Consider the following 16059-nt stretch of genomic DNA (forward strand, 5'->3'; position numbering starts at 1 on the left):
TTGCTTCACTGTTTATCTTCTAAAGCAGAAAAGGTTCTCCAAAGGGCAACCACTGCGATTGAGGGAAATATAGAGACTCCCCTATTAGAAAAAGCTGCAGCGTTTGGGACTTTCTAGCTTAGAGGAAAAGCGAATTAAGAGGTGGATAGAGATAAGCTTTTATCCCTCTTGCAAAACACTAGAACTCTAGATTCAGGACAGATTGAAGTCAAGACTTCTCCATACAGCTCATTGTTAATCTGTGGAACTGGCCCCCTCAGGAGGGCAGCAACGGACGCAGACTTCGAAAGAGACTTAGACAATTTCATGGCTACTAGCCTCAATGGCTCAGCACTGCCTCTAAACATGGAGGCAGCAATGCTTCTGAGTAACAGTTGCTAAAATCCAAAGGAGGGGAGATAGGTCTTGTGTTCGAATCCTGCATTCAGGTTTCCCTTGGGAATCTGGTTGGTCCCTGTGGGAACAGGATGCTGGACTAAATTGGCCATTGGCCTGATCCCGCAAGCTCTTCTTACATTCTTACTTAGAAGAACAATGGATTTATATTTGAGTATATTTTTTATACCCTGTCGTCTCCCCTGATGGGACAGCTTACGATTAAAAACAAGAACCACTGAAAACATAGAAAAAAACAACCATTTAAAAAAAACAGTTGAATATTGATAGAATTAAAATTATGTATAAAATATATTAAAACCGTACCGATAATTGCAATAGGTATAGGACAGGCTTCCTCAACTTTGGCCCTCCAGATGTGTTTGGTCTACAACTCCCATGATCCCTGGCTAGCAGGACCAGTGGTCAGGGATGATGGGAATGGTAGTCTCAAAACACCTGGATGTGGGAATTGTAGTCTCAAAACATCTGGGGGGCCGAGATTGTGGAAGCCTGGTATAGGATGTCAAACAGATGAACCAAAGGCCTGGTTAAAAAGGAACGTTTTTGCCTGGTGCCTAAAGTGTATAATGAAGGCGCCAGGCAAACTTCCCTGGGGAGAGCATTCCACAGTAGGGGAGCCACTGCAGAGAAGGCCCCATTCTGGTGTTGCTACCTTCCGGACCTCTCGAGGAGGAGGCACACTCAGAAGAGGGCCTCAGAAGATGATCTCAGAAGATGAGCCAGTGTGGTGTAGTGGTTAAGAGCAGGGGACTTATAATCTGGTGAACCGGGTTCGTGTCCCCACTCCTCCACATTCAGCTGCTGGGTGACCTTGGGCTAGTCACACTTCTCTGAAGTCTCTCAGCCCCACTCACCTCACAGAGTGTTGTGGGGGAGGAAGGGAAAGGAGATTGTTAGCCGCTTTGAGACTCCTTCAGGTAGTGATAAAGCGGGATATCAGATCCAAACTCCTCCTCCTCCTCCTCCTCCTCCTCCTCCTCCTCTTCTTCTTCTTCTTCTTCTTCTTCTTCTTCTTCTTCTTCTTCAGGATCCGGGTAAGTTCATATGGAAAGAGGCAGTCCTTGAGGAATTGCAGTCCTGAGCCATTTAAGGCTTTATAGGTCAAAAACAACACTTTGAATTGGGCCCAGAAACTAATCGGTAGCCAGTGCAGTCGGGCCAGGATCGGTGTAAAATTCTCAAACTGTCTTGCTTCGGTGAGCAACCAGGCCGCTGAATTCTACACCAGCTGAAGTTTCCAAACCATCTTCAGAGGCAGCCCTATGTATAACCCATGGCAGTAATCTAACCTTGAGGTTAGATTCTCAAGGAAGGAGTGCAGCCAGCACGCTAGATTTAACTGTGCAAATGCAATCCTGCCCACCCCAGAGACCTGAGCAAATGCTCTTCTTTGCGGCTCGATGAGCACATGTTCCTGCAGAGAAACCGGAATCAGGTTCCCCGCCACCCACCCCACCACCCATACAATTAACCTTCCCGTGCAAGCAGAAAGGTTGGACATGTTTGGAGCACTGAGGATTATCAGCCTCGCACGATAAACGCCTTCTCCTTGCTTGCATTTTTCTCAGAGACGCGCATATCGGGCCGGCGGCCCCGTCATCTAAATGACATGTCAAATTGCAGAACCTCACAGTTGTTCCAGGAGGGGCAGACATGACCCCAGCATGTGGCGTGTCAGCCATGGAGCAGTGGGGGCGAGGGGGGGGACAGAGATAACAGGTGAGGAGTCACATTGGCTCTGAGCAGGATTTGCATTTGAACCACAGCGGGGGACGCTTCGGGAACTCTGAGCTGACGCTTCCCGCTCAATCCCACTGAGCAGCAATTTAGCATCTTGGCAAGAGCTGCAGTCAGATGACGCTTCCAGTGTCTGAAGTGGAGCAAAAGGAAATGTGTGTTTCTAACTATTGAGCCATAAGCCTGGGGATGGAGGAAGATCACTCGCTTGGGGAATTCTTGTCTGCTCTCTGCTTGGGTCTGTGGTTCCACATCAATAATAATAATGTTGTTGTTGTTGAGTCGTTTAGTGGTGTCCGACTCTTCGTGACCCCATGCACAAGAGCACGCCAGGTACTCCTGTCTTCCACTGCCTCCCGCAGCTTGCTCAAACTCATGCTGGTAGCTTCGAGAACACTGTCCAACCATCTCGTCCTCTGTCGTCCCCTTCTCCTTGTGCCCTCCATCTTTCCCAACATCAGGGTCTTTTCCCAGGGTCTTCTCTTCTCATGAGGTGGCCAAAGTGTTGGAACCTCAGCTTCAGGATCTGTCCTTCCAGTGAGCACTCAGGGCTGATTTCCTTCAGAATGGATGTGTTTGATCTTCTTGCAGTCCATGGGACTCTCAAGAGTCTCCTCCAGCACCATAATTCAAAAGCATCAATTCTTCGGCAATCAGCCTTCTTTATGGTCCAGCTCTCACTTCCATACATCACTATTGGGATAATAATAATAATAATAATAATAATAATAATAATAATAATAATAATTTATTTATACCCCACCCATTTGGCTGGGTTTCCCCAGCCACTCTGGGCGGCTTCAGCTGAATATTAAAATATAATAACCTATTAAACATTAAAAGCTTCCCTAAACAGGGCTGCTTTCAGATGTCTTCTAAAAGTCTGATAGTTGTTTTTCTCTTTGACATCTGGTGGGAGGGCGTTCCACAGAGCAGGGGCCACTCCTGAGAAGGCCCTCTGTCTGGTTCCCTGTAACTTAGCTTCTCACAGTGAGGGAACTGCCAGAAGGCCCTCGGCGCTGGACCTCAGTATCCGGGCTGAACGATGGGGGTGGAGACGCTCCTTCAGGTATACTGGACTGAGGCTGTTTAGGGTTTAAAGGTCAGCACCAACACATCAAGACAGGACTGTTCTTTTCCTTATCCTGGTAACACTGTACTTTCAAAGCAGTGCCATGCTATGGTCACGGCTTCCGCTAAAGAATCGTTTCATTTATTGAATTTATATACCACCCTATACCTGGAGGTCTCAGGGCAGTTCACAAAAAAGATCACAGTGTATAAAATCAAAACAATAATCCAATAACAAACATCCCCCTCCCCAAGAAAAGAGCCACATTTTAAAAGGGTATAGGATAGGCTTCCTCAACTTCGGCCCTCCAGAAGTTTTTGGCCTACAACTCCCATGATCCCTAGCTAACAGGACCAGTGGTCAGGGATGATGCGAATTGTAGTCTCAAAACATCTGGAGGGCCAAGTTTGTGGAAGCCTGGTATAGGATGTCAAACAGATGAACCAAAGACCTGGTTAAAAAGGAAGGTTTTTGCCTGGCGCCTAAAGGTGGATAATGAAGGTGCCGGGAGAACTTCCCTGGGGAGAGCATTCCACAGATGGGGAGCCACTGCAGAGAAGGCCCCGTTCTTGTGTTGCCACCCTCCGGACCTCTCGAGGAGGAGGCACACAAAGGAGGGCCTCAGAAGATGATCTCAGGGTCCGGGTAGGTTCATATGGAAAGAGGGGGTCCTTGAGGTATTGCGGTCCTGAATCCTGGGAGCTGTAGTTTATTAAGGGTGCTGAGGGTTGTTAGGAGACCCCCCTCCCCCTTACAGAACTACAGTTAGCTGGGAAAAGGGATTGGTTGCTAAAGCACTCTGGGAATTGTAGCTCAGAGAGCAGAATACTGGCATTTCCTAACAACTCTCAGGACCTTTTTAAAAAACTATGCTTCCCAGGATCCTGTGGGAGAAGCCATGACTGTTGAAAGTGGTATTGTAGTGCTTTAAATGCAGATTTAAGGTGAAGGTGGTGAAAAGGAATGGAAAATTGAAAAGGAATGGAAAATTGCCTTCAATTCACCTGGTTTATCGGGGAAAGGCATAAAGGTCTTAATTTCAGTAGGTGCATGTTTGGGGAGAGAAGGAACCTTTTTTATATTTCAAAAGATCAGATTCAAAAAGGCTAGCTAGGCTAAACTTTGCGCCGGCAGGAAAAATAGAGAGTCAGGTGGTGAGTTAAAGTTGATTGGCATCTGTCTGTCTTGGGTTCAGCTGTTTGGCATCAATCTGAATTCTTCTCAGGAAACTGAACCACAGTATTTAAGTAAAAGAGGGGCAGGGAGAACCTAACAAACAAACAAAAAACACCAGATGCTACAAATCATAAAATACTATTTCTTTCTATATACATAAAATGTAAGGTTGTCGTCACGCAGCTCCCCTTAGAAGATTTGTAGTGCCTCATCACAATCCTGGATTTCCATGAAGTCACAACAGGGGAAGGAAGCAAAAGAGAAGGCAGGTTTTCGAATGGTGGTTTTGAACAGGCACCCCCAAACTCGGCCCTCCAGATGTTTTGGGACTACAACTCCCATCATCCCTAGCTAACAGGACCAGTGGTCAGGGATGATGGGAACTGTAGTCCCAAAACATCTGGAGGGCCGAGTTTGGGGGTGCCTGGTTTTGAACAACAGCAGAGGTTTGAATAAAGCATGGGTGGAGGGACATAGACAGGGTTGGCAAGCAACGCAAACAAGGGGCAGCAGACCCTTGTAATAAAATACAAGCGTATGAAAAACCTACTGGATGAGGCCAGCAGCCTATTTAGTCCAGCAACGTGTTCTCACAGTGGCCAGCCAGATGCCCCAAAGGGAAATTTGTGAGCAGGATCCGAGCACAAGAGCAATTCTCGCCTCCTGCAGTTTTCAGCAACTGGTCTTCAGAAGCATCAGTGCCTCTGAACATAACCATCATGACTAGTAGCCGTTAATTCTCCCATTAATTTGTCTAACCCACTTTTAAAGCCGTCTAGGTTGGTGGCCACCCCGCCTCTTGTGGCAGTGAGTTCCACAGTCTAACTGCGTCCTGCATTGAAGAAGTCCTTTCTTTTGTCCGTCCTGACATTCAGCTTCACTGGATGTCTCAGACGGTGGAGGAAGAAAATGTCCTTCAGGTCCCATAGTCATTAGTATATTTTAACCTCCATGAATTTGTCTAAATTTGTGGCATTGTAGGAGATGATATGAATAGACAAGACAGTAAGTTGTTTTTATATGCAATGATGGCAGCAAGAATATTATTGGCACAAAAACGGAAGCAAGAAGAACTACCGACGAAAGAAGAATGGAGGATGAAATTGATGGACTATGCAGAATTAGATAAATTAACAGGAAGGATTCGAAACCTGCGGGACAAGAGATTCTTAGAAGACTGGAGTGAATATATGAACTATTTGAAAAGTAATAGTAATGAACAGATTACGCTAGTAGGACTGCAATAAGTTTTGTAAGGAGGACTATTTGAAATATTTGAAATATTATAAGAAAGACTATGGGGAGAGTGATGATAATTAAGAGTAATAGAGAAATTAAGAAATGTAGAATAAGTGATAAAGACGGAAAAGTCAAAAATAAAGACGAAAGTCAAAAATATTGTATAAGATAAGAAGTTATGTTATATGAATGCTGGAAATGATATGTTAAAAAACTATATCTATATCTATATCTATATCTATATCTATATCTATATCTATATCTATATCTATATCTATATCTATATCATCTATATCTATATCTATATCTATACAGATAGATAGATATAGATAGTCTAAATTTGACGTTGATAATCTTCTTGCCAGAGTCATCAGCAGGGCGCCGGGACTGAAGCTTGTCGTGGAGACACTGATATCCTCTCTCAGGCCTATCGGCAACATTGTGCTGATCTGTTGTGCCTTCTTCATCATCTTCGGCATCTTAGGCGTGCAGGTAATCGTTTTCCTCTCTCGTTGGCTCAGCAGACCCCTAGCAAAGACTTTCCAGGTCCCTTCCACTCCAGCAGCCAGCTTGCCCCAGCAACTTAAGACATCTAGAGCTAGGGGCGGGGGAGAAACTCAGATTGAAATGCAAACTTAATCCATTTTCTCTTCCTGAAACAACTGTTGAACCAACGTGTAGCTGTCCTTCGAAGCAAGCGCACCTCTGAATTTTGCAACGCTGATCTTCAGCCCAAGAGCATGCGCAAATCTGCATGCAGATGCATGTGCTGGTGAAAACAGTGTCCAAAAATGCATGAGGTTAGGGGGAAATGTTTGCAAATTTAAAAAAAAAGGTGTATATTAGGCAGATTGCATGCAAAAAAATGTATACTTTCCTGAAAAATATGCGCTAAAATTGGGGCAGGGGTTGTGAGGGTGTTTGTTTAGAAAGGAAAAAGAAAACCTAACACATGGAGAGAAATGAAAACAATTTTCTTTAAGATATTTACCGTATTTTTCGCTCTATCGGACGCACTTTTTCCCCTCCAAAAATTAAGGGGAAATGTGTGTGCGTCCTATGGAGCGAATGCAGGCTCCTTGGCTTCAGTGATAGCAACACGAAGCCTCCAAAGCGCAGAGGGAGCGCTCCCTCCATGCTCCGGAGGCTTTGCGTTGCTTTCGCTGAAGCCTGGAGAACGAGAGGGGTCGGTGCGCACCGACCCCTCTCACTCTCCAGGCTTCAGGGATAACCGCATGGTGCCTCCGGAGCACAGAGGGAGCTCCCGCTGCGCTCCGGAAGCTTCGGGTTCCTTTTGCTGAAGCTGAGAGAGCAAGACTCTCCTGGCTTCAGCAGAGAGGGAGAGCTGCGCAGCGCCCCTTCAGCCAAGCAGGAGAAGAAATGGAAGGGGCTCCGTTTCTCCTGCCACTTTGCTGAAGGGGCGCTGAGCAGAGAGGGGGAGATTTTTTTTTTCTTGTTCTCCCCCTCTAAAACAAGGTGTGTCTTATGATCGGGGGTGTCCTATAGAGCAAAAAATACAGTATATACCTGAACTAAGGCTTTTGGATATATTGTCCAAAACTGGTTTGAAGTCCATATCATAACAGTGTCATAATTTTTGACCTGGCAATATATCCTGAATTGTTTGCCTGAGAGAGAGAGAGAGTGTGTATGTGTGCTATGCAAAAATCACAATGTGAGGGAAAACGTGAAGTCCACCAACACTTCTCTGCAGCCCCTGTTAACTCTGTCAGCTTTCCCCTGCCCTAACCTGAACTTAAGATGGGGGTGGGGAGGGGACAGAAATTGAGAGAAACCAAAACTGACCAATATTCTCTATATTGGGAGCTGTGGCCTCTTTTTCTACTGTGAAACACCTTGTTCCTGGGGCTCTGCCTTGTTCTGATCTCTCAGGAACAAGGAGTCATTGCTCTTGGTAAATATGCAGGCTTGAGGAAATGTACATTTACTCAGCCAAATTAATTCCATCCTGTGTGTAGGATTTTCTTTGTACCGAATCTACTGCTCACCATTCAGGTTTCGTGACTCCCGGTTATTTTTCTTACTTATAATAATAATAAATTTTATTTATATCCCGCCCTCCCCAGCCGAAGCCGGGGTCAGGGCGGCTAACAACAATAAAATAATACAACATTCTAAAAACATTTCATTATAAAAATTAATTCAAATCAAATTGATGGCAACCATTAGGCTAAAGTTCTGTGAAGATTGCCAAAGGAGAGAGTCAGGCTGCGCCCTGACCAAAGGCCAGGCGGAACAGCTCTGTCTTGCAGGCCCTGCGGAAAGATGTCAAGTCCCGCAGGGCCCTAGTCTCTGCATATAACCTGCAAATTCATAAAAATATAAAACAAGGCTCATGTTCTCTCTCTCTCCCTGGTTTTTGTTTGTATTTGTCCTCCCCAACCCAGCTGTTTAAAGGCAAATTCTACCATTGTGAGGGGTTGGACATCCGAAACATCTCCACCAAGGCTGACTGCAGAAACGCCCACTACAGGTGGGTCCGGCGGAAGTACAACTTCGACAACTTGGGGCAGGTAAGGAGAAGAGAGGAGACCATGCAAACTGAGCTTTGCCTTCCACCTGTACACATCTTGTTAGCCAAACATAGTGTTGACTCTCAATACTCATCATAGAAATGTAGAGTTAGAAGGGACACCAATGCAGGAATCTCAACACGTGGTCCCCCATCCAATTTGAAACCATACCGGACCCTGCTTAGCTTTGCAAAGGTGCTAGCAGTTTTATTGCTGCACCACTAGGGAGAGTCTTATTCTTTCTCCTTATGCTTCAAGGTCCCCAACCTGTATATATTTAAAGTGCCTTATATGCATTGCTATGCATATACACTGTCCTATGCCACAGTGGCAGGGGAGAGAATAAAAAATTCCAGGACACTTCTTTTTTAAAAAAAACAAAAAAACCTGCCCTGGTGATCTGTGATTGAGGACGTCACTAGCACTAGCCTATAGGTGCCTACCACCACATAAACAGAGGGTTTGTCTCCCTTTCTTCCACAGGCCCTAATGTCCTTGTTCGTCCTCTCCTCCAAAGACGGCTGGGTGAACATCATGTATGACGGACTGGACGCAGTTGGCATCGACCAGCAGGTAGAAGCTAAAGATCGTAACACTGTTATTGGGGGAGAAATTTAAAGGCCTTTGCATATCCATCCTTTCAAGTTTTTGTTGTTGTTTAAAAAGTTCTTTATTGCAAAACAATTTACAAAACATAAAGAAAACAGAAAACACCATAAACAAACCATAGACACTAACTCACCACATATCATCTAACATTTACACATACTTTGGCTTCCGATTCACCTCATTGTACTTTTTACACCTTATTAATCTGTACGCACTTTCTTATTTTTTCCGTTACTTATCAAGAGAAATTTTTGCTTTTATAGTTTCCTTGTAATTCAAGGTTCAGTCTAAATCTGTCAGGAGATTTGCATTATCGCAGTACTTTTTGAGATGTTCTTGGAATATTATCCAGTCTTTACTGACTTTCTGGTTTGAGTTTCCTCTTATTCTCCCAGTCTTTTTTGCAAGTTCTAGGTATTCTATCACCTTCACTTGCCTGTCGATTTTTGTGGGGATTAAGTCACTTTTCCAATTTTTTGCTATTAAAATCCTAGCGGCGTATGCAGTATTTAAGAGCACTTTAAACCTGCCCTTTCCTTGTCAAGTGGTCCTGGATGCCCCGATCAGATCCTATAAAAGCAAGAGGCTGGGACTTACAGGTGGACAGAAAGACCGCTCAGGTCCTGTCAAGTACGGGAGTTCCCCTCTCCCTTCTGGTAGCTCACCAATAAGAATTAACAAGCATTCAGTAGATTTATAGTCTTTTTATTACAGTATCATGTTGCAAGCATGATAGACACACACACTCGATTGATGTATCGCCCAGCTGCTCCCTCCCTTCTGATTGCCTAGTTACTATCTCAAAGCTGGGTAGCTCCTCTCTCTGAATAGAATGGAGTCTGAATAGAATGCTAGGGTAAAAGAAGAGGATACATTTGCCATTGCTTATTAGAGCACTGTGAAATCATAAAGGCAAGATGAATAAGATGCATTGGAAGAAATGTGATTTGAAATCACGGTGTGGATAGATAAAGGAAGAGTAACTCGACATGAATAACTGGGGAAATGTTTTAGCTCAACAAAAGTCTAAGCAGGAATTGAAACATGCACAGCCCATGGAAACTGAGAAAGGGTGGGAAATGAACAACAAAATGTTAAATTATTTTAAGTAGTGGAACAGAAATTAGGGGAAAGGAGCAATCAAGGAGGGAAAGAAAAGAAACATATTGAAAGTGGGACAGGAAGTCAACTTGTAAATTTGTTTTAAATTTGAATTAATCTGTTGTTAATTTGTTATTTAAAAATGAAACTCAAAAAAAAATCAATTGGCAATAAATGTGTGGTGTGGCCTTATGCTAATGTTTCTCCAACTTGGGTCTCCAGCTATTGGTGGACTATAACTCCCATCATCCCTGGCCAACAGGACCAATGGTCAGGGATGATGGGCACTGTAGTCCAGCGCCAGTTGGAGAAACACTACCTTATACCATACGCTTCCCTGATGGTGGGCTCCATTGAACCTTCTCACGCTCATCCCACATTGCTCTGTCTCTCTCTGTCTCCCTGCTTCCTTCCCACCTCCGCCGCCAGCCCAGCCAGAACCACAACCCTTGGATGCTCCTCTACTTCATCTCCTTCCTCCTCATCGTCAGCTTCTTCGTGCTCAACATGTTCGTCGGGGTGGTGGTGGAGAACTTCCACAAGTGCCGGCAGCACCAGGAAGCGGAAGAGGCCCGGCGGCGCGAGGAGAAGCGGCTCCGGAGGCTGGAGAAAAAGCGCAGGAGTAAGGCGATATACATGTCTGGTCGGTAGACAGCGGTACAAATCACAATCTTTCTGAGCCTTGCCTGCTTCCAAAGCAAGATATCTTTTGCCCCTGGATTCCTTTTTTGGTTTGCTTTGGTTTGACAACGGGACGGAAGAAGACGCGCTCTCTCTCTCTTGTTCCCTTCCCATTCCTTTTTTTTTTTTTTCGGAGATGCTTTAAGAGTCAGAGTTGACCTTTCCTCCGTTCCCCTTCCATTGGCTCCTATTGCACACTTGGCACAGCTTACCCAAATATCCAGGTCCGCAACGGGGACTACAACTCCCACCAGCACCAGCCCGCATGGCCAGTGGTCGAGGATGATGGGAATTGTAGTCCAGCAGTGCCTGGGTGGCCAGCAGGTTGTGGGGAGCTAGTGTAGACCTCACTGACCTAGATGAACCAATAGTGTATGGCAGGCTACCTACAAACTACCCCTTCGTTCAGAACGATGAGGTCTAGAATCTTACTTTATTGTTAAGGACATCGTTCAGTGTGAAGCACGTGCCTCACACACAGAGGGTCCCGATTTCAATCCTCAGAAACTGGGCTGGGAAAGACTCCTAGCTGAGACCTTGGGGAGCCGCTGGTAGTCAATACTGAGCAAGATGATCAGGGATAAGAGGATCTTTGATAAACGAAATCCACAGAGGAGGTCCAAGTTGCCTTGCTATGTATGAATTCTGAAAACAGGAACCTCAACTATGGGTTAAGTTACTGGCAGGTTCCTTCAGGCACAGTTAAGGATGCTACAGGTGAAACTCGAAAAATTAGAATATCGTGGAAAAGTTCCTTTATTTCAGGAATTCAACTTAAAAGGTGAAACTAATATATGAGATCGACTCATGACATGCAAAGTGAGAAATGCTTCTACTTCTCAGAGGTCCAATCTTGCTCGATTTGCAATCCTTGTTTTGCTGATTTCCTTGAATATTCTCATTTTCTGAGATTGCTAATTTGGGGTTTTCATCAGCTGTACCCCATGATCATCGCAATGATCACAAATCAAGGCTTGACATATCTCGCTTTGCATGTCATGAGTTGATCTCATATATTAATTTCACTTTTTAAGTTGAATTCTGGAAATCAAGGAACTTTTCCACGCTATTCTAATTTTTCGAGTTTCACCTGTAGAACAAAGCAAGGCTTGACATATCTCGCTTTGCATGTCATGAGTCTATCTCGTATATTAGTTTCACCTTTGAAGTTGAATTAGTGAAAGAAAGGAACTTTTCCATGATATTCTAACTTTTCGAGTTTCACCTGTACATTGGACGCACCCACCCAAATCTCCAGTGGGTTCCCCAGCCACACATCTCTCTTTCTTGCCCCGTTTCTGATTCCCAATGGTGTCCTGTTGCCCCTAACCCTGGGACTTAAAGCATCACCAACGTTATTTAAGGCCCATCGATGGGATTTCCTATGGTACGTTTTTAAATAAGGAAAACAGATCCACTAGCTGACTTTCTTTTCTTTCTTCCTTTTTTTGGAGGGTCTCGGTGCATGGTCCCCGCATGCCACACAGACGCTGCATGGGGTGGGGGGTGGGAATGGCAGAGCGTGGGGGTCGGGGAAGTGGGGAAGACTCCCAGCTTGGGGGTCGAGGAGAAAGAGCCCAAAGGTGGAATCCCTTTGGAAGAGATGCACATTCAGCTATCCCACCGGTGGGTGGGTGGGTGCGATTCTAGATTGGACTGGCAGCCTTCTGGGCAGAGTAGGTGGGGAAGCCAAAAGATATTCCCACAATCCTCTTCCCTCCTCCTTCTCCTTTTCTCTCTCTCTCTCTCTCTCTCTCTCCCTATCTCTATCTCTGTTTTAATAGCAAATTGAGTCAAAGGCTGGTTGATGCAGGAGGGTGCCACAGGTAGGGTGATGCTGAACACCTAGACTTCCCCTTCGCTGAATTTTGCAATTTTCCAGCCAAGCCAACAGAAACAACACCATCTTTCCTACACCGGTCCTCCAACCGCTGCTGGAAGGAATGCTGATATCTATGAAAATATAAAACCAATGTAGATGTTTAGCGCAGACCAGCCCTTGATGCTTTTACCGCCACTTCGGCTGCTGATCTGAGAGAGCTCAACATATTTTTTTCTGAGAGATGGAGGGTGCGCTAGTTCACATGCCTCTCTCCATCGCAGTCTCCCAGGCTCCCCCCCCCCCAATAGCAGCAAAGTCGATATTAAGTGCTTCATAAACATTTCCTTTGTAAATCCATGAGAATCGGCTCTGCCTCCGCTCCCAGGAGACGGGCGCCTGGAGGCAGCTGCAAGATGAGTTCAGAAAGGGCAAGAGCGCCACAAAGTGGGGGATGCTCTCAGATCTGCCCTCCCGAAAGTGCAGAGAAAAGGTTTACTTTTCCATTCCGGTTCTGTTCTCTGTCGCTGAGCTCCCTGCAACGATTTCTGTAGGTGGCCTGAGGACACAAATCTTCCTCAGGCATCTTTCCTGCCTGCCTCAATCTTGGAAATACCTCACAAACTTCCACCTGCTCACTCCATTCCAGTTTCTTAAGTGCCCAAGATGCTTGAAGCTCAATATGGTCCATCCCTGGGGGGCAGTGAAGGCAGGAACACCTGCTTTTGGTTTCTTCCTTGTGTTTTTTCTTTCTGCCCTACATAACCACATGCCTGCCCTAAATATTATTTAGCTGCCATGTGGTCGTAAATAGCTGTGATCAGATCAAGCTCAAGGTGATTCGTTTGGGGAATTCTGGGGTGAACTCCTTGTTTACACTGGGGTCAGGAAACATCACCGTTAATCTGGGTTCGAATTTGCATCTTTGTAATCCACTGGGGGCAAGGGACACGGGTGGCGCTGTGGGTTAAACCACTGAGCCTAGGGCTTGCCGATCAGAAGGTCAGCAATTCGAATCCCCATGACGGGGTGAGCTCCCATTGCTCGGTCCCTGCTCCTGCCAACCTAGCAGTTCGAAAGCATGTCAAAGTGCAAGTAGATAAATAGGTACCACTCCGGCGGGAAGGTAAACGGCGTTTCCATGCGCTGCTCTGGTTCGCCAGAAGCGGCTTAGTCATGCTGGCCACATGACCTGGAAGCTGTACGTCGGCGCCCTCGGCCAATAAAGCGAGATGAGCGCCGCAACCCCAGAGTCGGCCACGACTGGACCTAATGGTCAGGGGTCTCTTTACCCTTTACCTAATCCACTGGGGTATAGAAGCAGAGCCTGCGATCAGCTCCATGGACCCACAACTGCAACCAAAGTCACTTAAATGGCTTATTGGCACATAATGGAAAAAGTTAAGAGCGCCGGCAGAATAATAGCATGAATTGAAACAACTCCATAAAAAAAATATCAAGGCAGGGCAATGTTGAAACAGCCAGGCAAGGCAATGAGAACAGAAGGAGCAGTATAAACAAGGCAGTATAACGTAAATTTAAAGCACAGCAGCAACATTTAAATAAGAATGATTGACTGGAAGGAATTCCGCAAAGATCTTTGCAGCAGGAGCCTCATCTCGCAGGTCACAACAACCTGTTTTATCTCAGGATGTTTCTCAAAGCAACATCCTGGTGTGTTACACGCCACAGCCTCTTATGAAACCCTAGTCTGCCTAGCAGTAGGAACTGGGGGAAGATCCTCAGCAGAGACCACACAACTGGTGATTTTCAGCTGAGGGCCACATTTACCGTATTGGCCCGAATATAAGATGCACCCGCAAATAAGCCACATCTTTAAATTTGAAGGCTTATTTGTGGGTGCGGCCAGCCTCCTAGCACTACCGCCCTGGGCGAGGGAGGGGGCAGCTGGTGCTGACGCTTGGTTCTGAGCGCGCTGTGCACCCACCTCCCGGCTCTACCGCCCTGAACGGGGGGCAGGGGGAGGGCCGATGCTCGGTTTTGAGCACGCTGTGTGCCTGCCTCCCTCACGCCCCGTTCAGGGCGGTAGTGCCAGGAGGCTGGTTCCGAATATAAGTCACACTTTGACTTTTCAGAGTCGGAATTTGGAAAAAAGGTGCAGCTTATATTTGGGGCAATACGGTAGTTGTAGGCAACTTTCTGGGGGGTGACACGCTGTTGGGGCAATGGATACAACACTTACGTTAGCATCACAGGTCACATTCTAGTCACTCAGAGGTCACTCAGAGGTTCCTGCACACACATTCCCCCTGGACATAAGACTCAAGGAGGGCATGGAGTAGACGGGGTGGTGAGGTGTATTACCTGGGGTGAGTCCCAAGAGCCAGGTAAGGATGTGTAGTGTCTGGTCCCACCCCTGATCTAAACATATCCTCCCCCTCCCACCGTAACGAAGAACTGAAATAATAGTGGAGGCGGTTCCTCCCATTATTTCTATCCTGAAGGGTTTGGGTGCTCTTGCTTTGGTTTTCTGTAGGTGACTTCTTAGCAAAAAAAGATGGCAGACTCAGAAAGATCTGACGCGCGACTCCTTCTCTGTGGCTTGTGGTGGATCTGTGAGTGTGTGTCCGTGGCCAGTGGTCATATCTGTGAGTTGCAGCAGAACTGAGCCGGGCTTGGCCTAGTCGTGTATCACTTGGCGCTTTTAACTGGATGGGAAAAGATGCTATGGCTGAATCAACACCACCAGTCAAAGTGGGAAGAAGGTTCACCCACATGGCCGCTTCCTTCTCAGAAGTTTTCAGAACAGGTTTCAGGGACAGAGGAGCATCATGACGATTGAGAAGCCATGGACAGAGGGAAGGAGAGTGGTTCAACATCAGCAGAATGCTACATAGCTAGCAAATTTGCCACTTGCTCATCTTGACCCGCCATCTGTATGTCGCCATCCCCCAAACTAGTTAACCACACCTTTGCCTAGCTAGCTAGGTCAAAGGTAGGCATTTGGAGTTGAGGGGCCCGTTGTGTTGTTCCAACCCACTTTTGTCCTTGGCATGCCAGACTGGCAAGTGTTATCCCTCCCCACCCTGCCCCCCGACACAGAGTACGCAACAAACCAATTCAAACCTTCAGGAGGAGCTTCCGAGGGACTATTGGAATGAATGCGTCCCCTGGAGAAATCTAAAAATTAACCACACAGAGAGAGAAAGTTCTCGGTCTCTAATGTATTAAGCAGGGAGGTGGGAAATTTATCTGTGTGCCCAGATTAAATCTCTCGCTGGTAAGGCATGGGATGGTCTCTTGTCGGTTTATTTTAAGTTATGAAATGAATGCCCCAGAGTTTCCTTTTCCTAGAGCAGTGATGGCCAAACTCGGCCCTCCAGCTGTTTTGGGACTACAATTCCCATCATCCCTGACCACTGGTCCTGTTAACTAGGGGTGATGGGAGTTGTAGTCCCAAAACAGCTGGAGGTCCAAGTTTGGCCATCACTGTCCTAGAGGACTTCTTCTCCCCCACCCCCAACACTCCTGGGCCTCTGCTGTGTGCAGAATCTCACACAATTGAGCTGTTGGTGAGACCTGTCCTGGAGCTTCATAGCCCCAAGGGAAGCAGGAGCATATCAAGGAAACATACATAGTCCAGACTTGCCTCACATATGTTCGTGCAGCAGTGTGTGCTTTGGCTTCTGTGGGGCTATGCCTTGGTCCTGCATCACAATAACAAAGAGTGA

At 46.3% G+C, this 16059-nt stretch overlaps 1 protein-coding gene across 3 annotated transcripts in view; it reads left to right on the top strand.

Moving 5' to 3' along the window:
* Positions 1-16059, top strand: part of CACNA1H (calcium voltage-gated channel subunit alpha1 H) — a 385850-nt gene that overhangs the window by 330166 nt on the left and 39625 nt on the right. For 2 of the 3 annotated variants that reach the window (XM_053365819.1, XM_053365821.1), the window contains exons 22-25: positions 5989-6115; positions 8032-8157; positions 8641-8730; positions 10297-10510. In XM_053365819.1, coding sequence (XP_053221794.1) covers positions 5989-6115; positions 8032-8157; positions 8641-8730; positions 10297-10510 — 557 coding nt within the window. The remainder of the gene's footprint in view (positions 1-5988; positions 6116-8031; positions 8158-8640; positions 8731-10296; positions 10511-16059) is intronic. The other variant, XM_053365820.1, reaches the window with a different exon arrangement.

Source organism: Podarcis raffonei, chromosome 14 (genome assembly GCF_027172205.1).
Source record: "Podarcis raffonei isolate rPodRaf1 chromosome 14, rPodRaf1.pri, whole genome shotgun sequence".
Taxonomy (NCBI): domain Eukaryota; kingdom Metazoa; phylum Chordata; class Lepidosauria; order Squamata; family Lacertidae; genus Podarcis; species Podarcis raffonei.